We start from the raw sequence: 25,831 nt of genomic DNA, 5'->3' as shown, positions 1-25,831 counted from the left end.
GCATTACTTAGTAGTGGTTCTTACATATAAAGGTTAGGAATAACTTCTTTGAACAAATATTGTATATAAAAAAACCAATAAATCAATTTTTAAAAATCATATTGCTGTTCACATTCCCATTTTAATACTCTCTTCTGATATCCTTATTTTAAGCTATGTTAGGTCAAAACAACTACTTTAATAACCTAGCAAATATTTATCGGGAGTTCACCGTGCAGTTAGCAGTTTATAAAGCTTCAAGTCTACCTGGTGAATAAAATGGACCTAGCCCGTATTGTTATGGGGCAGCAAGCCTGGTGGAGGAAGGTATGTAATCTGAAGGAAATAAGCAGAGGGATACCTTTTGAGAATTCTGTCATGAAGTAGGCAATTTTATCAATCAACATCAGAGAGTGCATTTACACCAACTTAGATGGTATAACCTACTACACACCTGGGCTGTATGGTATAGCCCCTTGCTCCTGGGCTACAAACTGGTACAGCACATTACTCTAATGAATTCTATAGGCAACTGTAATGCAATGGTAAGTATTTGTATATTTAAACACATCTAAAGATACAGTACAGTAAAAAAATACTATCTTTTGAACACTATCATGTATGTGGTCTGTCACTGACTGAAACATCATGTAGTGCATAACTGTACAGCAACAGATAATAAAGACAAGGAAGCTATTCAGAGTGGGAGATGGAAAACATGTAATAATGTATTCTTGTATTCATTTAGCAGACTTGTATTGCTGAAAGACACTGGAAAAATAAACAAAGATGACAAACAAGTGGTACATTTATTCAAGAGCATAGTCAAGGACAAGGAAACTTTTTCTTTAGCCCTCTTTTTAACATTACCTTCCCTTAGACACACACACACACACACACACACACACACACACACACACACACACACAGTTCCTGGCATACAGTAAATACTCCTTAATTGTTCCTTTCCTTCCATTTGTGATTCATTACTTCCCCCAGAAAACTCGTTTGATCTCTGCAAATAATGTCGAATCCCCTCTGTTTATTAACCATGGCAGTTGTTTTCCCATCTCCTATAAGTTCTCAAGCTCTAGCTCAACTCCTTGGGGTTTTTTTTTTGTTTGTTTGTTTGTTTGTTTGTTTGTTTGTTTTTTGAGACAGAGTTTCTTTCTTGTCACCCAGGCTAGAATGCAATGGCACAATCTTGGCTCACTGCAACTTCTGCCTCCCAGGTTCAAGTGATTCTCCTGCCTCAGCCTCCTGAGTAACTGGGATTACAGATGCCTGCCACCATGCTCAGCGAATTTTTGTATTTTTAGTAGAGATAGGGTTTTACCATGTTGGCCAGGTTGGTCTCAAACTTCTAACCTCAGATGATCTGCCTGCCTTGGCCTCTCAAAGTGCGGGAATTACAGGCATGAGCCACTGTCCCTGACCATTCCTTGCAGCTTTATAGACCAAGTGTAATACTTTTTCTTTATGACAATACCCTTTGTTCAGAAATCACAGGGACAAATGTTTACAGAGACCAGATAAATAAGTAGATTGAGTGACAAGACTTACGAGACCATTGGCTTACTACCAGTTCATGGAAAGTTTGCTATTGCAAACTGCAATATTCATGCCCCATCCAAAAGCAACCACTGCAACTAAACTTTAACAGATTTTGTCACCTAAGTAATTCACAGATGTTCTCATATCTCTGGTCAGCATTGTCTGAGCCAAACAAAAGATTTCTGTGGGCATGATCAGATACTAGAGCTAGCAGATTGTAACCTCTGCTTAGATAATTGCAGGAATCAGGCTTCCCTTAGCTAAGCAGTCACTTCATACTGATAAGTAGCCCTTGCCTGGCACAAAGCAGGTGGGGCTGAATCCACCTTGACCTCCTATCACCAGGACTTTCTCTAATTCTTTCTGAAATAATCATCCTTTCTTCTTCAATCATTTCTCATAAAGCAGATTCTACGCATCTCCCCATCCTTTTTTTCCCCTAATATACCAGAATTTATCAAAGTAGAAACGCTAGAAATTATCTAGAAATACAAATGTGATCTGACCAGCACAGTGTGTAAACTTTCTCTTCCATTAATTTAGAAAAAGGATTATTAATTTTGAGTCTTAAATCTATCTCATAAAAGTGGAGGTGGATTGACTTTAAGGGATCAGTGAACCCATTAAAATGGTATAAAAGATTTTTCAGGGTTTGCAAATAAATGCTTATCTTTTAATATATTCTTAAAAGAATAAAACACCAAAGAAGATTTAACAACCTCTACAGACTAAGTTTCAATTAATGTAGTCTGTAGCATTAGCTTTTTAGAAGGCAGTTCTGTCAGTATATGGACCAGTCCTGAGCTTAGTCTCTACTAAAAACTCTCTGTCTTTTCATTTGTATCTTCTCCTACAAAGCTCCATAACCCCTGCAGGATACTGGTACAATTACCCACACCCCACCCACCCAGTGATTGTTCATGTAACTAATTATTTAATCCAAGTCTGAGGCCTAACCTTTTTTTACCTGAGAGTCACATGTTTTTATTTTTTTTAAATTTTAGAATCTAACATCTTTATTCTATTTTATTGGATTGATGCTAAATGCTATGATTTGAACACTTAGGAAAAATAATACTATACTGGGATATTGAGTTCATATTTACATGAACTTTTTTTTTCTTTTCTTCTTTGTAGGTCGAAAATTTAAAAAGTTCAATAAAGTCAGAGTTATGAGAGCACTAGATGCTGTTGCTCTCCCACAGCCAGTGGGCATTCCAAATGAAAACCAAGCCCTAAGCCAGAGATTCACTTTTTCACCAACTCAAGACATGCAGTTGATTCCACCACTGATCAACCTGTTATTGAGCATCGAACCAGACGTGATCTACGCAGGGCATGACAACACAAAACCTGACACCTCCAGTTCTTTGCTGACAAGTCTTAATCAACTAGGCGAGAGGCAACTGCTTTCAGTAGTCAAGTGGTCTAAATCACTGCCAGGTAATAATAATTTTTATATACAGCATGCAATAAAAAATGTACTGTGTTCGTTGTGCTAGTAGATTGTTAAATAAAACTCTATGCAGTAAATTAACTACAACATAAAACAGCATGTGATACTATTTGTTTCAGCAGTTCACAATATTTGTCTAGGACCCTAATATGTGTTACAGAAATATCAAAAAATAGGGAACACATTGAGTCTGATTGATGAGTCAGAAATTACATACATGAAACTTATGCTAATAAGAAATAGCTCAGGTTTATGTGTTTAACCACAGATATTACAGTAGCTCAGAAATGATAAATTGACCATTTTTTAATAAATGCCCAATTCATTTTATACCTTAATTCAATTAACCTCATTTGGTTGAAAATAAAACTGAGTTTATAAACTCATATAACTAATCAAAATAGTTTTCAGAGTACAGTAAGTTGTCAAAAGTCAGTTAAGAAAACAAAATTCCTAAACAGAAATTACTTTTAAAAATAATAGCACACAGAGAAAAGCACCTCTAGTCACTCTTCCTCTAATTTATACCCAGACAAAGGGAGTATAGGCCAGCAACAGAGAGAACTTGGATTATATCATCACAAAAGAATTTCAGTCACTTTACTTATCAGCTATTTTTGCTTCCTCACCACAGCTCTGAAGGAGCCAAGTACTTGAAAGAAGAACAAGGATGAAATTCTCACTTGGTTAAATCTTAGACTGCAGAGCCAGGAGAATACATGTATAGCAATTGTTTGTGACGGCGTTACTCTAATAATTAGAAACAGAACTTTTTAAAAAATTATACTCTCTTCACATCTGTAATACCCTTATACTGCTATAGACCAAATTATTTTTCTAATCCGATCAAGAATTAAACCTATAATGTCCTTTTAGTCCCCAAGTAAATTCAATAGCATTTTTAGAAAAAGAATTTCTTCCCAATTTGCCTTAATATGATTCTGTTATTATTCTACCTGAAAGGTTTGAAATACAATAGGTGAATTGTAACTGAAAATTCAATTACCTGAAACACAAAGAAAAGCAGATACTTGTTTGTTGAATCTTTTTAAAAAGTACATATTGAGAAAATTTAATAGAATTCAGTATTCTACTGGAAATGAAGTAATTTTATAGAAAAATCAAAATGCCCAGATTCTCAATGGTTTTAGTCTCACTGAAAGGCCTTAGACAGATAATATTTTTGAACATTCTGAATGTTTAAGATTTGTCATATAGTGGTTATCAAATCTGATAGAGCTTTAATAAATAAAAATAACCCAATAGCATTGATGAACTTTTTTTTGTTTAAAATGAATGTTTAAACATGGATTTAATTTTTCTCCATTGTTCTTTTATTTGGATAATGTGATATGATTTTTGTTGATATAGTTTATATTCCTTTTGTTTGCATTTTTGGAGGATCTTTACTCTTTAAAAAGATTCTAGCATCAGCTGGCAACGTTAGAAAATAACCAGTTATAATTGAAAATAACTTACTTTGGATAAAAGCTAAGTGAGCTTTAAAACTGGAAACAGCCAGCTATCAGGATTTTTTGACCCCCACACAACCTCAGAAAAAGAATGAGAAAAAAACTCCTTCATTGAATTTGGTGGAAACTTTTTTAATGTTGTAAAATATAATTTTTGTGTAGTAAATTAGAATAATGGCAACATTAGTAATACCCACACTAAGTCCACGGGCCACAAGATGCATATTTTCATGGTCTGCATTTTAGGAATAGCACTATTGAATGAATTATGAAAATGGTCAATGAACTAGAGTGACTGACCTCTGAGAAAGGACTTAGAGGGACACATGTATGAAAAGTAATTTAGTATCATTAGCTACTTAAAACTGATTTCAATTAACTTTAAACTTATAGTTTTTATTCACTTATTCACTCAATAAATGTCTATTCTGTACCTGCTATGTGTAATACCTAATAATTAAACAGTGCTTTAGAAAGAAAAGCTACAAGGCTGGGCTTACGGTGTGAATGCATTTTGATGCAGCACATACTAGCATCTGGTCATCAGTTTTGCGTGTAAAAAAAAGTTCATTTCATTAATTCACTCATGTGTAATAAGACTAATAAATCTGTGGAAGACAGACTTTTGTTAAGTGAACTTCACTAATAAGCCAGAATGTCAACTAACTTACTCATTTACAGTGAGATACACACACACACACACACACACACACACACACACGCACATACACAATATAAATATACATAATACTTGTATTGCTAGGAAACTATATTAACAGATCATATCATTCTTTCACAATAGGAAACTGTGTTTGGGAAGTCACATTAAGATCTGATGCAGAATGACCATCGTAACAAAGGTGACAGCATTTATGAAGCCATGTAGGCATATATCTGTAGGTGCCCTGAGAATTCTTATTGCCTGGTCAGGGCTTTCTCATTTCTCCTTTGTTTATACTCTTCCATTATCTTAAATCTGTTACAATAATGGCAGTTTCTTATATTTCTCCAGAAATATTTCAGATATATCTTTTTTTTTTTTTTTTTTTTTTTTTGAGGCAGGGTCTCACTTTGTTGCCCAGGCTGGACTTCAGTGGCATGATCTTGGCTCAGTGCAGCTCAGTGGCATGATCTTGGCTCAGTGCAGCCCAGACCTCTTCGGCTCAGATTATCCTACCACCTCAGCCTCCTGATTAGATGGGACTACAGGCATGCAACACCCTGCTCAGCTTATTTTTTAATTTTTCATTGAAATTGGATTTCACTGTGTTGCCTAGGCTGGTCTCGAACTCCTGGGCTCAAGTGATCTGCCCACCTCGGCCTCCCAAAGTGCTGGGATTACAGACATGAGCCAAAACACCCCACCCCTTTTTCTTAAATAGAGACTTGCAAAATGCCCTGGCCTTATGACAGCATATTTATAAACCATTTCTTAGGATACATTGGATCTGACATTTAGCATCTATGTAAGAATGATTTTACATTGGCTTTATCTGTAGCTTTAGTGGGCAGTATTTTCTTATTTGAAATGTAGAGCAACACAATATTTGAATTTTTAAAAAAATGAACAAGATATATTCCCTCTATTAAGGAACTTTCACTCCAATAAGAGAGAGAAGATACCCAAACAACTATGGTGTTATGTTAAAGTCATGTAAGATACAGATATAAGAAAAGTGGGGGCAGAAGAACATTTTTGGCTTCAAGGACTAAAGAAGACTTCAGAGTCAAAATGTCAGTTCAACTGCATGAAAAACAAGACTTTGATAAATCATGAGAAGAGAAAGCATTCTAGACAGAAGGAACAGTGTGGCTGAAATAAGAAAAGCATGAGATATGTTTGGTGAATAATACATTAAACCAGCATGTTAATAGTTCTCAACTTTTTCAAGTGTGGGAGTTCATTAGTAACATCAAAAATTTTATCATACAGTCTCCCCACAGGGTAGTAATTAAAGCTTTTAGTAGCTACTGATTGAGAAAACACATTTGTACAGATGGACAAATAGCCTCAGACACTGCTACACTAAGTACTGGCCTTCAAGAGATTAAATCACCCAAATGTTAAGAAACCACTGACAATAAATTTATTTTGAATTGAATAATAGAAAGTAAACTTAGAAGCCTAAGTTATGGGCTCATCAAGGAGGGTTTTAAAAATTAACTGTAGATGTTAGAGTTTAAATTAAAAGTACTCATGTACAAGTCAGTATCACCTTTAAATTATCTTCATCCTGTACATCAGTACTTTGCAGTGAAACTGATGTGACAGAGGGGTATGAGGGAAAGATTTCCATTGTACAAATTTTGTCTTGATATTTTAGTTAACTTAGTGAAAAATTCATTTAGATCAGTATTTTGACATTTTTAAACCTTGAATTTTTTAGGACATACTTTTTTGTGTGTGTCATTTCACCAGACTACTTGCAATTATTAGGATCAGAGTACTGGAAGAGCACTTTCTCTCATTTTTCTGCTTTTGAAGCATGCCAAAACAACTTTTGAGTCAGTGACAGTCACTGCATCTTGACAAAGGATTTCATCTCTTTCTTCCCAAATCAAAAGAGTAAATTAAATTATTGCTCCCCAGAAAAAAATGATGAGAGAGAAATGGGAGTAGTCTACTGAGAGTAAAGGTCTTAATAAATGTGTTGATAAATAGTAAAAAATGGTTTTTCTCACAACCTATGCTACTGAAATTACGATTGCCAATGGCAAAAAAAATTTTGACTTGTCAAATCACATGACTATTTGCAGCCCTTAATGTGCTTCACATGCCTCTGGGACTACTGGCAAAGCAACTATTTCTTGCTAAAACTCTTGCTTAGTCATTTGTCACTTCTCTTCCAGGTAGATATGTTTCTCTCCTGTGTACATTTCCTGATGCCTGTGTGGATTTGTTCTTCCACCCACACTATAAATTTATGTCCTGGGTTCTCTTTCCCAGTAATTTCTCATTCTATACAGTCTGCATAAGCTTATTTACAGTCTTCTCTTCAACTACCACTACTTTTTGATGAGTCCTAAAGATATATAGTATTAGCCAGACCCTCCACTAAACTACTGAACTTTCAGCTACTTATTACACAGCTCCACCTAGATAAACTTCTAAGTTAACATGACCTCATAAACCTAAAGCCTTTTTCAGTATCTTGAAATGACACCTCACCCACAATTTTTGGTATTATCCTTGGCTCACTTTCTCCTTCACCCCTTACCCACTAAATTGTCAAATTCTATCAACTCTACTTACTATGTATATGATTCTTTATACATTCTACTTCTGTTGCTACTTCCCCAACTTAGTTTGTTTTTTTGTTTTTTGTTTTAACTTGGATTCATGTTGTACCCTCCTGACTGATTCTATTACCACCAATTTTACATGGCTCCCAAATGATCCTCTATTCTACCCCGAGAATGACCTTTCTAAAATGATTATAATCAATCATATTTTCCATTTCTTTTTCAAAATAGTATCCAAACTCCATAGCCTTAATATCCACGGGCTTTCTGTGATCCGGCTGCTAAATTGGCAGGTTATCTCTCATCATTCCTCTTCACACGACTCTAGAATCTAGTTCCCTAAATGCTGTTTGCTCAAATTTCAGCCCCCTTCTCTGGCCCATATTATTTTTCCTACCTGGCAGCCCATCTCTATCCCCACATCTTCCTTTGACTGACCTGTAACTATCTTTCAGGATTCACATCACTCGTTACTTCCCCTGGGAAGATTTTTCTGAGCTTTCCCAGACTGGGTGAGGAAACGTTGTACTCTCCCACGTCTTCTTTGTGCTTGTCAACCATAACACTGTGATTCGGAGTTACAGTTGTGTTCTACTTTTCTGTCTGTCTTACAAGACTGTAGAATTAAAGGCAGAAACAGCATTTTTAGAACACATGGACACAGGGAGGGGAACATCACACCTCGGGGCCTGTCGGTGGGTGGGGAGACTAGGGGACAGATAGCAGAGGTGGGAGGATGGAAAAAATAAAGAAAAAAGGGAAGACAGCATTTTTCTAATCTTAATTCTAATTGCAAGCATAATGCTTCCTCCCAAATATTTATATTTACAGAATTTAAATTACAGAATCGATATACAAAGAACTGTACTACCTTAGATTGTTAGACATTAAGTTCTTAAATCATCAAACATGTTGGTGATGATACTCATTGTATGGAAGCTTCTTTGTGCTTCTCAACATTGGTATTTTATGAAAGTTAATGCTTTGTGTCAGAAGGTGCTAAGATATTTAATGCTCTGCCATTGTTGTAGATTATCTGTTTCATTACATGACATTTTTTACAGAAGCAAAACTTACATATTTTGTCAAAACTCTGGAATTATGAATGGAGAACTTAGTAGGTCATGCAGGCCATCTTTTTTTTTTTCTTGAGGTAGGTTCTCACTCTGTCACCTAGGCTGGAGTGCAGTGGCATGATTATAGCTCACTGCAGCTTAGAACTCCTGGGCAGAAGCCATCCTCCTGCTTCAGTCTCCCCAGTAACTGGGACTACAGGTGTGTGCCACCACACCTGGATAATTTTTTTAAATTGGTTTGTAGAGAGTGGGTCTTGGCTGGTCTCAAACTTCTGGCTTCAAATGACCCTCCTGTCTTGCCTCCCAAAGCATTGGGACTACGGGCTTGAGCCACCACACCCCAGCCCCAGGCCATCACTTTACTATAGACTTTCTGTTAATTTTTTAAGCTAAAATTGGACAGCTGTCACAGGGCTTTTGTCAGAAATTATCAGGTCAAGTCACTTAAAAGGAAAAGAGTGTTTTGTTTTTTAAACATTTGTTAAACACAATTAGTGATCATTCATCACTTCTGTATGTGGAGGTTTTTCATTTTGGTCACCTCAAATGTACTAAGTTTAACTGATCATTATCATTGTTGGGAATTTGATCTCAGTGTTCCCATCTTTGTTTCAGTATAAAGTAATGAATGATATTACAGTTAATAAGGAAAAACTAGCATTTCTATACTAGGTGTGTTCAAGTCAATTTAACATTGTACATTTATCACAGATAAGCACTGTAAAAGGTAGTAGAGTAAATAAAGGTTATTTTCTGAGTTCTATTCCATTTTGTCAAACAGAAATGCAGTTTCTGTTATAAATATTGGTAATTTTATAAATTTTAAGTTATTTTAATAAGATTTGCCCATGTTGTAATACAATAAAAGCCTGGATTTCTAGACATTAATACCCCCAGAATGCAAAACAAAGAAAAAAGCAACAAGATGAAAACAAAAACTAAGAGGAGGATAAAGTTAATGTCAACATCCAGATGTAGACAGGATCTATTTTTGGATATAGAACAATTTAATTGTTATATAATTTTGTGAAATTTTAAAAACTATTCAAAGGTTAACATAAAACAAAGGCCTGAAGTGAAAAATTATAGCATAGTTAAGTCAAATATTTAAATATTATAAATATTTTTTATAAAGTTATAAAATTCACCAAGAAAGAAAGAGAGTAATAAATGTATTCCTGGATATTATAGTGAACACTCGGTTAATGTTTTAAAACACCTGATTAATGAAAACTAACTTTGTATGAGCCTGCCCCTTTGTAGGAAATATATAATTTGTTATATATAACAACATACTTAAAGTGTATATTCTGGAAAATATATATTCCAGAATGAACACATAATTTATCTTTAAAATTTCTTCACCATTATTAACATTTATACTTTAGTTATAGGTTCTATAATATATAAAATCCCTCCTTTTTTATGCCATTGTGCTTTAATATTAGAGACTTCCCATCAGACTGACTGGTGGATTTCATATTAGTATTACTCCAATGAGCAATTCTGTTGCATTGATAGACTAATAATAAATATCTGCGTATTCTACAATATGAATAATTATCCCATTTGTCTCTTAGCAACTCATTGAGTTAGTTATCATTATCATTGTGATTTTACTTATGAAGAACTTTAGATCCAATGATAATAAATGATGTTTCCAAAGTGGCTGTTCGTAAGTGGTAGAGCCAGGACTGGAACTTGAGTCTTCTGTCCTGAATTCCTTCCAACTTGTTGAGTCAGATCAGCAATAGGGAGGTTTATATGTGCCTCCCTTTAGAAAGTCTTCTTTCTCAAAAATTAAGATAATTTCATTGGTCTCTGGTCAGATAATTCTAAATTTTATCACAAAATTACCCATTTTTATAGTCTCTTAAATATCTGACTTACAAGCAGCATTTATGTATTAGATTTATTGTGCAAAGCTTTATAATTTTCCAAAGTTAATATGTAGAGCTATACCGGAAGAGGCATTTAAATCATATGCAAATAAAATAAAGAATTACAAAAACTGCATGCCAAGATTTTTTTTGGCTGGTTATTTAGAGAGTCTTTCTGCACCTGAGTAAACCAGGATTCTTGCATGCCAACAATAGAAATCAACTATGTTAATTATAAAACAAACAACAACAATGAAAATCCTATTAAAAACAAAAGAAAAAAAAATAATGTACTGAGAGGACACCAGGAAATCAATGAATAGAAGCTGACGGACCAGCTTAGAACGTGGGCAGAAGCCAAGGCACCTCTGAAGGGTTAAAAAGCGAGCATCACAAATCTTCCCATTGGATCTCATTATCTGGACACCACCACCATCAAGAATAATCATATCTTTGTCTTTGCTTTACTATTTTCTGATTCAAATTCCTGTTAGTATATGTTCCATGGCCTAAACTTATGCCCCAAGCCCAGAGAAGGAGAAGCTTTACTCAGCTTTCTCAGTGGGAAAGCAGGAAAATAGGGCACTTATTCTCACAAAACTACAACCAATGGAGAACTCTGTCCATACAGAGACAGGAAGGAGGGAAGCAAAGTAAGATGGTATTAGGGAGCAGGGAATAAGAAGAGAGCAAAGAGGGAGGGAGGGAGGAGAGGTGGAAGGGAGGGAGGGATAGAGGGAGAGAGGGAGGAAAGGTTAGTTAGACACTGAAGAGCATACCTTCTTAATAAAAGGTAAAGGCTCACTATGGCATCTCTAATTATGAATATGCATTTGAGTTGTTTTTGGTCTTACTGAGGTTAAGGAGTTCTAAGAAGAGAAAAGCAATTTTTCTCTTATTTACATGAAGATGGGACAATCAGAAATGTATGAAGAGAAGAGCTTTCTTTTTTGCTACCTACCTCGACATGATTAACATTGTCAGGAAATAAATTTCTTTTGCTATTGATAGGTAATGAATTAAATTTTGCTTTGGTTTTACTTTTGAAACAGACTATTTGTAAGTGAACATCAGTGGATTTTTAGAGAAAACAGATGTCTTTAAAATAGCTTTATAGAAAGTGATTGATGTTCTCAGCAAAACACTGTTTTTCTCTATACGTTTAATTTTAAAAATGATCTTTCTTTTTAGCTATGCTCAGATACAGATAACTTTCAAATTTACATTAATATTTTTAGCCCAGATATCTCTCCATGCTTCTAATTTCTATGTCCAGCTGATATCAGGATGTTGACCCCTCAATCTTATCCAAAACTATTTTCTCCCTAGCAAGTTTCTTCTCCTTTATTTTATCTCAGCAATGCTGTTATCATCATCTACCATTCAAGAAAAGTACTATAAGATATACTTGATTCCTTCTTCTTCCCATCTACCTATAATCACTTGACAAATGTCTTTGATTTTTCCCTTTAAATATTTTTCTGATGTACTCTCTCCTCTTAATTCTAATGTGTTGACTTGACTTACTTCAAGTTTTTATCATCTCTCATCTGGGCTTTGACAGTATCTCTCAACTGTTCTAACTCCAGACTTACTCCCTTGAATCCACCTACCACATAGCTAAAACAGATCTATCTACAATGCAAGGCTCTGTCACTCCCATTGCTCCTTAATAGACGTTCAAGACCTTGCATGATCTGACCCCATCCTACATCTCCAAACACATCTTTGCTTCTCCCACCTTTACTTTATTCATTGTCGTGCTGGTGATCTTCCCTTGACAATTGGGAAGACATGGAGAGACTCCTGATGATTAAATCAAGATTCATTTGCTCTTTTCCTGCCATCTTCCTTCTGCCACCAACACCAGAGAACAGTCTAAAAGATGATGAAAGACCAAAGCATTCACACACACACACACACACACATACACACACACACACTGAGAGAGAGAGAGAGAGAGAGAGAGAGAGAGAGAGAGAGAGAGATTTTCTAAATCTCTTAAGCAACATGGAAGTTTAAAACAAGACTGGATCAAGTTTCAGAGACTGAAAGTGACCTGACAACTTTGGAATCTACCCAAGACAAAGTTAAGGGTTGTTAAAAGAAAACTAGGTATTACACAACTGAAAGCAGTGGTTTTACAAAGTAAGACCAGTTTATGTTTAAAAAGAACTGAGATTTTAAAAAATGATTATTCCATTCAGGCATTATCTTTTTTTCCCCCTAGGAAATTTTTCCTGACTTGCCTCCCGATTAACTAATGCACTCCCTTTAGCACTCCTGTGCTTGTCTTTCGAGTTGTGACCTTCTTTGGAGGCTAGGATTGAGTCGTAGTCATCTTCGTAACTGCAGCATTTTTATACAGTTCCCTGGCACATGAATGATTCTCATTAAATGGGTGTTGCATGAATGAGTGATGGATATGGATTCACTTGGCGAATTCCCAGAAATGCTAAATCTGGGACTAATTTTTAAGTGACTTTCAAAGTTGCTGATATTTTAGGCTGTATTATTTATTAATGTTTTCTGATTTTCAGTGTAAAATAGGTTGAGATTGAAAACAGTATCCCTACTTATACCTATTTTTGAATGTATATGTATTTTCAGTGTTTTTGACATAATTCAGTCATTATTATGGGTCACTGTATTTTTACATTTGTTTTGTAGGTTTTCGAAATTTACATATTGATGACCAGATAACTCTCATTCAGTATTCCTGGATGAGCTTAATGGTGTTTAGTCTCGGATGGAGATCCTACAAACACGTCAGTGGGCAGATGCTATATTTTGCACCTGATCTAATACTAAATGAGTAAGTAGTAGCTTTTGTTGTTTTTGTTACTATAAGTATACATATAGGATAATTTTGAAAGTTATATTTTAATAGATGATCACATATTTGGTGTTCTTGATATGATGATATTAATAAGATTATGTCATTTCACTGTAATTTGATAATTGGAGGTTTTTTCCTCTTGTTTCAAAATATATTATAGTTGTGTCAAATCCAATTTTTTTACATGTCAAGAATGTATCAAGAAATATATTTAAAGATAAATGTTTCATTTATCAATTTAAAATTTCATAGCTTGGTACTAATGACAATAATAAAATAAATACTTTTTTTGTTATTGACTTAACATTCAAAAAGTAAAAACATCTTTCTTCCTACTGGACAAATTACACTGGTAAGTTATTTTTAAAATTGAAAGATAAATATTGCAATTTGCTTCATCATATTTAGATAACTATAATTAATTTTCTACATATAAACTTTAACTGAATAAGAATCTTTTCAGGATAATATTTATATTGTTCTAATGGTGAATGCTGACTTAGAAGTATATAACAGTAACTTACACTTATATAAGTCTTTATAATTTTTAGATAATTTTCATGTGTCATTACATTTTATCCAATAATTCCTTGAAATAAGGAATCAGCATCCTTCATTTTACAGTTTAGAAAATTGGGTCTCTGAAGAATTATATAATCTGCCAAATAATTTGAATTACAGTGAGATTCTTATCTCTTTTGAGTAAAAATATAATTGGATTATTCTTGTTAGCTTCATTTGACTAATCTGGACATTATAAAACGACACAAGGTTGAGAAAATACCTTAATTAAATTTTTTCAACCTTCAGCACTTGTGTTTAACTTTGTCAATTAATTAATGTTTGCCAATGTTCTGTTTTACTCTTTTCTGTGTCAGTGTATATTTCTCTAGAAAAGTTCAAAATATGGTAAGCTCTGTGAACTGAATTCTCCTATTTAATTGCACACATTTTATAATTATATGTTTTCATAGAAAATAATTTGTAAGTAAATAAAAACATTTCTAAGCATTCTTAACTCGTAACCTTTGCTATGTTTTCTTGATTTAGGTATTTGAAGTGTGATAATAAAAATGAGAAACAATGTTAATCTTGGTCAGTGTGTATTTCATATAATTTTCTAATTTTAAGATAACCTCAAAAATTCAGTATTGTGAAAATTGTAAAAGTTATTTAAAATTCCAATTATTGGATTTGTTAAAAGTGATAGTCATGCTCAGTAATATGTAAGTTAATTACCAAAATCATATTCCCTGATAAATTACCTAAACTGGCTGAGACACTATTTTTTTTTCCTGTTGCTTTTTCTTTTGTGTATTGTGTCTGGTGCAAGACAGCGGATGAAAGAATCATCATTCTATTCATTATGCCTTACCATGTGGCAGATCCCACAGGAGTTTGTCAAGCTTCAAGTTAGCCAAGAAGAGTTCCTCTGTATGAAAGTATTGTTACTTCTTAATACAAGTGAGTGAGTTCAAGTAACTTAATACAAGATATTTAGTTTCTTAATTCATTATAAAGGTGTAAACAATAATATGATTACATAGTTATATATGAGGTAGAAATCTTAGATTATAAGTATAAAGAAATACCCAATATACTGTTATAGACATTAACAAAATTACCTCATTGTTTTCATCTTTTACCTACCATATAATACTAAAATAGCTTCATCAATTTTTTATTTTAGATAAAAGATGATTATCTAAAAGATGATTACTCTTTCATATTCACCTAATTAAGTACTATAAACTACAGTCATGTGCCACATAACAATATTCTGGTCAGCAACAGATCACATATACAATGTTTCCCTAAGATTATAATGGAGCTGAAAAATTATCATCACCTACTCTCATTATAGCCATCATAACATCACAGCACAATGTATCAATCACATGTTTGTGGTGATACTGATGTAAATAACCCTACTGTGCTGCCAGTTACATCAAGTATAGTATATACAATTTATGTATAGTACATAGTACTTAGTAGTGATCATTCTTACTTGTTTATATATTTACTATATGATACTTTTCTATTGTTAGAGTCACTACTTCTACTTATTTAAAAAAAAAAAAAAGTTAACTGCAAAACAGCTTCAGGTAGGTCTGTTAAAAGGAATTCCAGAAAAAGGCATTGTTGTCCTAGGAGATGACAGCTCCATGTGTGTTTCTAGGAGTTCAGGTGCAGCCTGAGCAATATGTGAGACCCTGTCTCTAAAAAGAGAAAGCTGTACAATGTGTTTTTATTTTAAACTAAATGTTATTACAAAAGAGCCAAAAAGTTTTAAAAAACTAGAGTTTATAAAGTTACAGTAAGCTAAGGCTAATTTATTACTTAAAAAAAAACATTTTTATAAATACAGCATAGCCTAAGTGTATGTTGTTTATAAAGTCTATCTGAGTGTACAGTAATGTCCTAGGCCTTCATATTCTCTCACCACTCACTCACTGACTCACCCAGAGCAACTTCCATTCCTGCAAGCTCCATTCATGTTAAGTCCCCTATGCCAAGTGTCCCACTTTTTATCTTTTATATTGTTATTTTTACTATGCCTCTTCTGTGTTTAGATACACAAAACACTTACCATTGTGTTATAGTTGCCTACAGTATTCAGTATTCACATGCTGTACAGGTTCATAGCCTAAGTATAGCCTAGGTGTGTAGTAGGCTATGTAATCTAGGTTTGTTTGAGTACACTCTGAGAATTACACAATGATGAAATCGCCTAAGGACACATTTCTCAGAATATATCCCATCGAGTGATACATGACTGCAATTAATACTGCATAAGCACAAACCATACTCTCTTCTACCACCATTCTCACCCCATCCCCAAAGTATTTACTACATAAAATACTAATTGTTTAGAATTATTTCATCAAGATAGATTAGTTGTTAAAACATATAACTGTAAAGAACAGCACCTTAATGTAATAGCATTTTTTTGTTGCCCCTTGTTTTGTTTTTTGTTTTTTGTTTTTTTAATCACAGACACAGTCCAATCAATTAGCAAGAAACACTCAGGCTCCTTCTAGCCAGTGGCTCCACCCTTTTCTAGTGGCTTGCAAACCTCTATTGGACATGACTAGAAATGAGCACTGAGTGAGAGAGGTTTTGAGGGCTAGGTCTGAAACTAACATACATCACTTTCACCCACATTCCATGGCACTTCAGCTGCAGGAAAGGCTGGGACATACAGCCTAGCTATCAGCCCAGAAGAAAGAGGAAATGATGTTTTATAAAGCATTGCATTGATCACCAGAAGGACAGGTAAATATCCATTCTGCTTTTTCTTATATGCAAGGAACACACTCATCTCTGCCTCAGTGGATCCCCCAGGGTCTGGGTGGGAAAAGTTTAAAAAAGAAAAAGAAAAAGAAACAGCAACAGCTTTGACCCTTGCATATGCAGGATTAGCCCTCGAATGTACAACCTGATGCTTTCTTGATTGACTGTGATTTGTATGAGAACCAAAGGGAAGTAAAACAGGCATCCCCAAACTACGGCCCGCGGGCCACAAGCGGCCCCCTGAGGCCATTTATCCGGCCCCCCGCCGCACTTCAGGAAGGGGCACCTCTTTCATTGGTGGTCAGTGAGAGGAGCACCATATGTGGCGGCCCTCCAACGGTCTGAGGGACAGTGAACTGGCCCCCTGTGTAAAAAGTCTGGGGACGCCTGGAACTAAAATGTCAGGTAGAGGATAAGCCTAAGGTCTTTCTCAGCAACATCTTTACAGTGACTTCTTTCTAGAGGCACAAATCTCAAATGGCTGGTAAGTGCAGATCAGGAGGAGGGGTAGGAGAGCTAAGCCCTGAAATGGAAGCCTTCCTCATGGAATCTATGCAAATACAGGGACCAATACATTTCCCATGTCCCCACTCCTGAGAATTCTGTTTGGATGAGGGATTTCAAGCCTAATTTGGTGACAGAGCATAGAGTGGACAAAGGATATTCACATGGAACTGGCCCAGAGAGACAACTGGAATACATTTACTAATAATACAGTAATTAGCTCCTGCCCTTCTTTGCATGATAGTAATGAATCCTGTAGCACTTAGGTCACTGATAGTCCTAGAACTCCCAAACTGGCTTGTATGCTTAATAAATATCTGTCTTTATGGATAGGCAACATTATGCTGGGGAATTAAACAATGAAATTAATCAACAGGGAGGCTCTGCTCATTGTTGTCACTTAGAAACTTTGATGTTAGCATTTCGTATGAACCTGGAAACGATCATTCTCAGCAAACTGACACAAGAGCAGAAAATCAAACACTGCATGTTCTCACTCACAGGCGGGTGTTGAACAATGAGGACACATGGACACAGGGAGGGGAGCATCACACACTGGGGTCTGTTGGGGGGAAATAGGGGAGGGACAGCAGGGGGTGGGGAGTTGGGGGTGATAGCATGGGGAGAAAAACCAGATATAGGTGATGGGGAGGAAGGCAGCAAATCACACTGCCACGTGGGTACCTATGCAACAATCTTGCATGTTCTTCACATGTACCCCAAAACCTAAAATGCAATAAAATTAAATTAAATTTAAAAAAAAAAAAAAAAAGAAAGAAACTTAGAAATTTAGGTGATCACTAGAGCAGTGGTAAGAAAAGGAAGTGAGGTTCATGCAACTACTACTCACATACCATAGAGAGTAAGATTTTTAGCCACTTACCACTTCACAAAAAGGAAGAAAAAGAAACTATTTACTGAATAATACTTATGCTTTCCACAAATGCTAATCAAGATTCTAATGAGATTTGGGAAGGAGAGGGTGAACTTGACACACCTATTGAAAAATTCATCTTTAAAACTAGAAGAATAAATAAGCATTATAAAAATATGCAGGGAATTAGAAAGCTACTATAATCAATACAGCATGGGAGAAGAGATATAATGAACTGTTGGGCAAGTCAGATAAGTATATATAAGAACATAAACACTATAGTGGAAACCACAAATCTATGAGTATGAAACAAATATATGTTAAGAAAAATAGTTTTATATTTGGAAAAAAACGGTTTGGGTATGTAGCTCAAGTTACATTCTTAAATAAGTAACAAATAATTGAGTTAAATGTAAACACTCTAATAATTAAAAAACAAGCTAGAAGAAATATAAATTCTCTTCAATCTCAAAGAGAAAATACCTTTTATAAAATAAATGCAAGGAGAAGACTGGCAAAGGAAAACTTTGATGATTTTTCATTTATGAACTTAAACCTCTTATTTGCCTTTAAAAATGAAAATATAAACCTCCAGGAATAGAGAGTAGGTTGAACAAACATTGTTACCATTGTTCTCTCCAAAATTACACCTAAGAACAGATGCTGTGGTTCACATTTCTAATCACACTTTGGGAGGTCAAGCTGGGCTAATGGCTTGAGTCCAGGAGTTTGAGACTGGCATGGGCAACTTGCAAAACCCCTTCTCTAGGAAAAAAATACAAAAAATTAGCCAGGCATAGTGGCAAGTGCCTGTAGTCCCAGGTAGTCGGGAAGTTAAGGTGGGAGGATTGCCTCAACTCAGGAAGTCGAGGCTGCAGTGAGCCATGATTACGCCACTGCTCTCCTGCCTTGGTGACTGAGTGAGGCCCATTCCCAAAAACAACAACAACAAAAATGACACTAAAATCTTAGTAAAGGGATTTACTATGAAAAAAAATAAAGAAAGAATAATTTTACATTTATGTTTATGGCTGAGGGAAACATAGGGATTGGTTGGTAACCTTAAAGAGAGCTGTGAAGGTTTAAAATGTCTGCTCTTTGAAGTAGCTCTGGAAGATTAGTATAACCTCTATGGAAGACCATATGGAGATTTCTCAAAAAAAAAAAAAACTAAACTAAAAATATAACTACCATTCTATCTAGCAATCCTACCACTGGATATCTACACAAAAGAAAAGAATTATTATATCAAAAAGATACCTGTACTCATGTTTATTGCAGCACTATTCATGACAGCAAAGATAGGGAATCAATCCAAGTGTCTATCAACAGATAATAGGATAAAGAAAATGTGCTGTATTCACATACTCACACACACACACATGCATGCACACACACAATGGAACAGTATCCAGCCATCAAAAAGAATGAAAGTGTGTCTTCGGCAGCAACATGGATGGAACAGAAGGTTGTTTTCTTAAGTGAAACAGTTCAGAGACAGAAAGTCAGATACCACATGTTCTCACTTATAAGTGGAAGCTACATAATGCATATACATGGGCATAGAGTGTGGAATAATTGACAGTGGAGTCTTGGAAGGCTGGGAAGATAGGAGGGGGGGTGAGAAATTACCTAATGGGTACAATGTACATTATTGGGTGATATTATACCAAAAACCCATACTTTAGCACTATGCAATATATTCATGTAAAAAAACTGCACAGATATTCTTTAAATTGATACAAATTTTGGAAAGAAAAGAGGTTCTAGATATACATATGGCATATACATATAGATGTACATGGAGTTAAGTTTTCAGTTGACCACGTACATGGAGTGAAGTTTTCAGTTTTCAGTTGCATAGATATGCTGAATTGCCAGAATTACCCTTTAGAGTACCTTTTATATACAAAATCATGAAAACTCAAAACCAAAGAATTAACTTGTTTTTTATAAGTTTGTATCTCCGGGCTTCTTTTTCTAGGGGAAATAGAAACCAAGGTTTGATCTGGGTGCAAGGGATAAATACAGGCTTAAGAAATAGTAATTTTCCTCCCTGTTCTCTGAGGCACAACAATATTGGAATTAGGCTGGGCATGGTAGCTCACACCGTAATCCCAGCACTTAGGGAGGCTGAGGCAGGCAGATCACTTAAGGTCTCCTGACCTTAAGGTCCCTTCAAAACCAGCCTGGCCAACATGGTGAAACCCCATCTCTACCAAAAAGACAAAACTTAGTCGGGCATGATGGCACACACTTGGAATCCCAGCTACTTAGGAGGCTGATACAGGAGAATTGCTTGAATATGGGAGGTGGAGGTTTCAGTGAGCCATGATTATGTCACTGCACTCCAACTTAGGTGACAGAGCAAGACCCTGTCTCAAAAAAAAAAAAAAAAAAAAGAAAGAAAGAAAGAAAGAAATTAGGCCAACAATATTAGAATGGCCTCTCTGTTCCAGTAAAAGATATAGTTGCGACCGGGCGCGGTGGCTCAAGCCTGTAATCCCAGCACTTTGGGAGGCCGAGGCGGGTGGATCACGAGGTCGAGAGATCGAGACCATCCTGGTCAACGTGGTGAAACCCCGTCTCTACTAAAAATACAAAAAATTAGCTGGGCATGGTGGCACGTGTCTGTAATCCCAGCTACTCAGGAGGTTGAGGCAGGAGAATTGCCTGAACCCAGGAGGCGGAGGTTGCAGTGAGCCGAAATCGTGCCATTGCACTCCAGCCTGGGTAACAAGAGTGAAACTCCGTCTCAAAAAAAAAAAAAAAAAAGATATAGTTGCTAGCCTGAGGTAGAAATTATTAAGCTTAATGAGGAGGGCATGTCAAAAGTTAATACAGACTGAAAACTAGGACTCTTGAGTCAAGCAACTAGCCAAGTTTCAAATACAAAGGAAAAGTTCTAGAAGGACATTAAAAGTGCTATTCCAGTGAATACATGAATGATAAGCAAAACAGCCTTATTGCTGATATGGAGAAAGCTTTAGTGGTCTGGACAGATCAAACCAGCCACAATATTCCCTTAAGTCTAAGCCTCATCCACAGGAAGGTCCTGATTCTCCTCAATATCAGGAAGACTAAGAAACGTGAGAAAGAAGCAGAAAAAAGTTTGAAGCTAGTGAAGTTGGTTTATGAGGTTTAAGGAAAGAAGCCATTTCTGAAGCCGCAGCAAGTTATCTGGAAGATCTAGCTAAGATTATTACTACTTATGAAAGTAGCTGTGCTAAAAAACATGTTTTCAGGGTAGATGAAACAGCTTTTCATTGGAAGATGATGCCATCTTAGACTTTAATAGCTAGAGAGAAGTCAATGTCTGCCTTCAGAGCTTCAAAGGACAGGCTGACTCTCTTGTTAGGGGCTGATGAAGCTGTGACTTGAAGCTGAAGCCGATGCTCATTTGCCATTCTGAAGATCCTAAGGCCTTTAAGAATCCTGCTAAATCTATTCTGCCTGTGCTTTGTGAATGGAACAACAAAGCTTGGACGACAACACATCTGTTTATGGTGTGGTTCATTGAATATTTTAACCCACTGTTGAGACTTATTGCTCAAAAAAGAATACTCCTTTCAAATATCATTGCTCATTGACAATGCACCTAGTCAGCCAAGAACTCTGATGAAGATACACAGGAAATTAATGTTTTCATCCCTGCGAACACAACATTCATTGTGTGACTCATAGATCAAAGGGTAATTTTCCACATTCATGTCTTATTATTTAAGAAATATATTTTGTAAGGCTGTAGCAGCCATGGTTATTCCTCTGATACATCTGGGTAAATTGAAAAGCTTCTAGAAAGGATTCACCATTCTAGATGCCATTAAGAACATTCGTGATTCATGGGAGAAGGTGAAAATAACAACATTAACAGTTTGAAGAGGTTTATTCCAGCCCTCATGGATGACTTTGAGGGAGTTCAAAACTTCAGTGGAAGAAATAACTGCAGATATGTGAGAAGAGCAAGAGAAATAAAATTAGAAGTAGAGCCTGAAGACATGTCCAAATTGCAGCAGTTTTATGGTAGAACTTGAACAGATGGGGAGTTGTTTCTTATAGATGAGTGAAGAAAGTGGTTTCTTGAGTTGGAATCTACTTCTAGTGAAGATGCTACGAACATTATTGAAATGACAACAAAGGATTTTGAAGATTACATGAACTGAGTTGATAATGCAGCAACAGTGTTTAAGAGGATTGACTGCAATTATGAAAGAAGTTCTGCAGTGGGTAAAATGCCATCAAACTGCTAGCATTGCATGCTACAGAAAAGTTATTCACAAAAGAGTCAATTGATGCAAGAAACTTCATTGTTACCTTATTCTGAGAAATTGTCATAGCCACCCCAACCTTCAGGAACCACCACCCTGACCAATCAGCAGTCATCAACATTTAGTGAAGACCCTCCAGCAGCAAAAATATTTTGACTCATGGAAGACTCAGATGATCATTACCGTTTTCTAGAAGTAAAGTATTTTTTAGTTAATATGTACATTTTTTATATAATGCTGTTGCACACTTAATACATTCTAGTGTAGTGTAAACATAACTTTTATGTGGACTGGGAAACCAAAAGATGCATGTGATCACTTTGTTGCAATATTTCCTTTATTGCATTGGTCTAGAACCAAACTGGCTATATCTCCGAGATACGCCTGTGTAGTGAAGTGGCTGGATATATGAGAAATATTTAAACATTAATAGCTTTCTCCCCTATCAACAGGAAAGCATTAGAAAAACTAATGAAGCAATTTTTAAAATTACAAGAAGATAAATTATCTAGGAAAAATCTTAATGACAAATACTTGAGATTTACATGAAGTAGATAAAAGTTTACTAAGAGATCCAAGAATTCATTAAACATAAGGGGAAAAAAAGACCCAAATTACATGCAGCTATAAGCTAAATCAAACCAAGTATTCAAGAAGGATGTAGAATAATGCCAGGTGCTCTTTTGAGCAAATGCTAAGTTAAATGCACAATCCATTGATACAGGCTAAAATAGGTCAGCTGAAATGTTCTTTAATATATCTATTAGTTCTTATCCTATCATACCAGTGAACTAGAAATTTATATGTCCTCATGCTATCAATAACTCTCTCCTATATAAGGTGCTTTTTTCTAGTCACATATCAGAAGAAATCATTATATAGACTCAGAAATGTGTGTTACAAATTGTTAGTGTTAAACACTAACGTTAAACATAACGGCCCTTTTTATTTGTCTTCTTACAGTTCCTTTGGAAGGACTAAGAAGTCAAACCCAGTTTGAGGAGATGAGATCAAGCTACATTAGAGAGCTAATCAAGGCAATTGGTTTGAGGCAAAAAGGAGTTGTGTCTAGCTCACAGCGTTTCTATCAACTTACAAAACTTCTTGATAACTTGCATGATGTAAGTATTTGGTTGATTCCAGAATATCAGTGATTATTCTCTGAATTTCTATAACTTTTTAAATGTTACATGTAAACTTAATATGATTTTCTCAGATTAATACTTGTATTTTATAAGTGTTTGGATCACACTGCTCAGACTTTATATTGTGTTTTTTTCATTTTCAGTATAGACCAGCCAAATATTCTTTTACAAGTATTTGTGTAATTTGAGAATAATTTAGTAGCTGGTAGCAATTATGGTACATTTCCTGAATATGTTTTAAAATATTTGTACCTAAAATTATAAAAGATTATATATACAATAAAAACAAATGTGTGTATGTGGAAAATAAGACTCATGCCATTTGAAATGGAATTATAAATAACATTGCTGATGGATAGGCAATCAGACAACATATAGCAGAAGTTAAAATTTGCATGCTTTTCAAGTTTCTATGTTTTAGGATTTATCTCAAAGAAATAATTAGGCAAATGTAATATGCATGCAAGGATGTTCACCATAGCAGAGGGAAAAAAAAGAAAAAACAAGAAATGCCCAACACCAGAAGTGGATAACTAAGACAAGATAGCTGTGGTTTGTCAAGATATATCAAATACAAGCTTTTATTGCTACAATGTTCAGATCACATTAAAATGACAGTGAAGGCATAAAAAAGCTATCTATTCACCAGGTCAACTTTTGAGATCTTACTCTTGAATATGAACAGACAATCAAGATTATGGACTATTTGAGTAAAGCATGTAAAATGAAAGGCAGAAAGCAAAATAAGAAGAAAAATACTTGAAGGAAAAAAACACCAGTGCAGAGAATAGAAGACTTCCAACATCCTCAGAGAAATAAGAAGGATATTGTGTTCATGACATGAGAACAGAAAATATTTTTAAAAGGGACATTTAGCAGGAAAATATTTTTGGATAATTAAATAAAGAAAAGCAGAAATTTTAAATTCAATAAAAGGGCTGAAATGGAAAGGAAAATCTGGGGAAAAAATAATTTAAAAGATAAAAAACATGAAAGATGAGAAAGAAGAGTTATAGTAAATTTAGTATCCAGGGGTTTCTAGCCTCCAGTTAATAGGAATGTCCAGAAGAAAAAATAGTGAAAATCAAGGAGAGAAATTTATGTAAGAAATCATAAAAGTTGCTGGAATTGAAAACAGGAATTTTCTAACAGTAAGGATCCAGGGTAGAGGTAGAGGCACTGCACAGTTCAACTAAGGTACATTATTGTAAAACTGCAGCATGCCAGAAATGAAGAGAATATTTTAAAGTCTACCAGTGATGAAAGAAACAGGTCACATAGAAGTTATCAGGATTATATCCCCTTCCCATGGAAGAAGAAAGAAAAGAAAGAATTTTTTAAAAAGCTATCGGGATTCAGAATGATGTTGGACTTCTTAACACCAATGGTGGAAGCCAGAAGACAATGGAGCAATGCCTTCAGAATTTGGTGGAAAACAAAATCTTCAAAGAATTTCATACCCAGCCAAACCATCAAACAAGTACAATAGCAGCATAAAAAAGTATTTTCAAACATGCAAGGTCTTGTAGAGTTTACATCAGATGAAACCTTTCTCAAGAACTGCTACAGGATGTCTTATAAGAAAACACAAGAATAAGCCAAAGATCTACCCAAGAGAAATGAAAATTGTTGTCCCAGTATAGTAACTGTGCAGAGCAGTCGTTAGTCTAGATGGAAACAGTAATACAAAGGGTTCTAGGATACCACCTCCAGGAAAAATAAATGGAACTGGGAGATTACCAGTAAGTATAACTGTAATTAAGGTGGTTTTTACAATTATGTCAGAGAATTTGACCATGGCTTTGTGACAGATACGGAGAAAACAAAGCAAACAAAAACACGAGGTGATTCACTTCACTTTTGCAAAATAAAAATGAGTCATAAGAATGGAAATGTAATCCAGCAGAAAACCATAAAAAATCTTTATAATATAAATGCTAGAGATTGACTTTAACCAAAAATTGAAATACAACTGGAGAGAAGAAAATGTGTATATAGTTGAGGAGGAGCGTGTCTAGCACAAGAGAACTTCATTTTCATTTCCCGTAGTAGAAACTAAAACTAACTTTAGTGGAAATACAGAAGTAAATATCAAAAGACGCAGGCTGCAAAAAGTTGAAAGTAGTTGTGTCTAAGGGGCTGGAATAGGGATGGGAAGAAGTCTATCAGGAAACTGCTGGGTTTTATTGATGCGGCTGCTGCTTTTATTTTTATAATCATGTAGTATTATTTGACTTTTTAAATTAT

At 35.2% G+C, this 25,831-nt stretch overlaps 1 protein-coding gene across 1 annotated transcript in view; it reads left to right on the top strand.

Annotated features, from left to right (window-relative positions):
* The window catches only part of PGR (progesterone receptor), an 82,100-nt gene that overhangs the window by 45,662 nt on the left and 10,607 nt on the right, over positions 1-25,831 (top strand). Inside the window, exons 4-7 of the mRNA XM_039470936.2 lie at positions 2,671-2,976; positions 13,331-13,475; positions 14,833-14,963; positions 23,403-23,560. Coding sequence (XP_039326870.1) covers positions 2,671-2,976; positions 13,331-13,475; positions 14,833-14,963; positions 23,403-23,560 — 740 coding nt within the window. The remainder of the gene's footprint in view (positions 1-2,670; positions 2,977-13,330; positions 13,476-14,832; positions 14,964-23,402; positions 23,561-25,831) is intronic.

Source organism: Saimiri boliviensis, chromosome 6 (assembly GCF_048565385.1).
Source record: "Saimiri boliviensis isolate mSaiBol1 chromosome 6, mSaiBol1.pri, whole genome shotgun sequence".
Lineage (NCBI taxonomy): Eukaryota > Metazoa > Chordata > Mammalia > Primates > Cebidae > Saimiri > Saimiri boliviensis.
The sequence above is the reverse complement of the archived record's forward strand: the minus strand, read 5'-3'. Positions and strand labels throughout refer to the sequence as shown.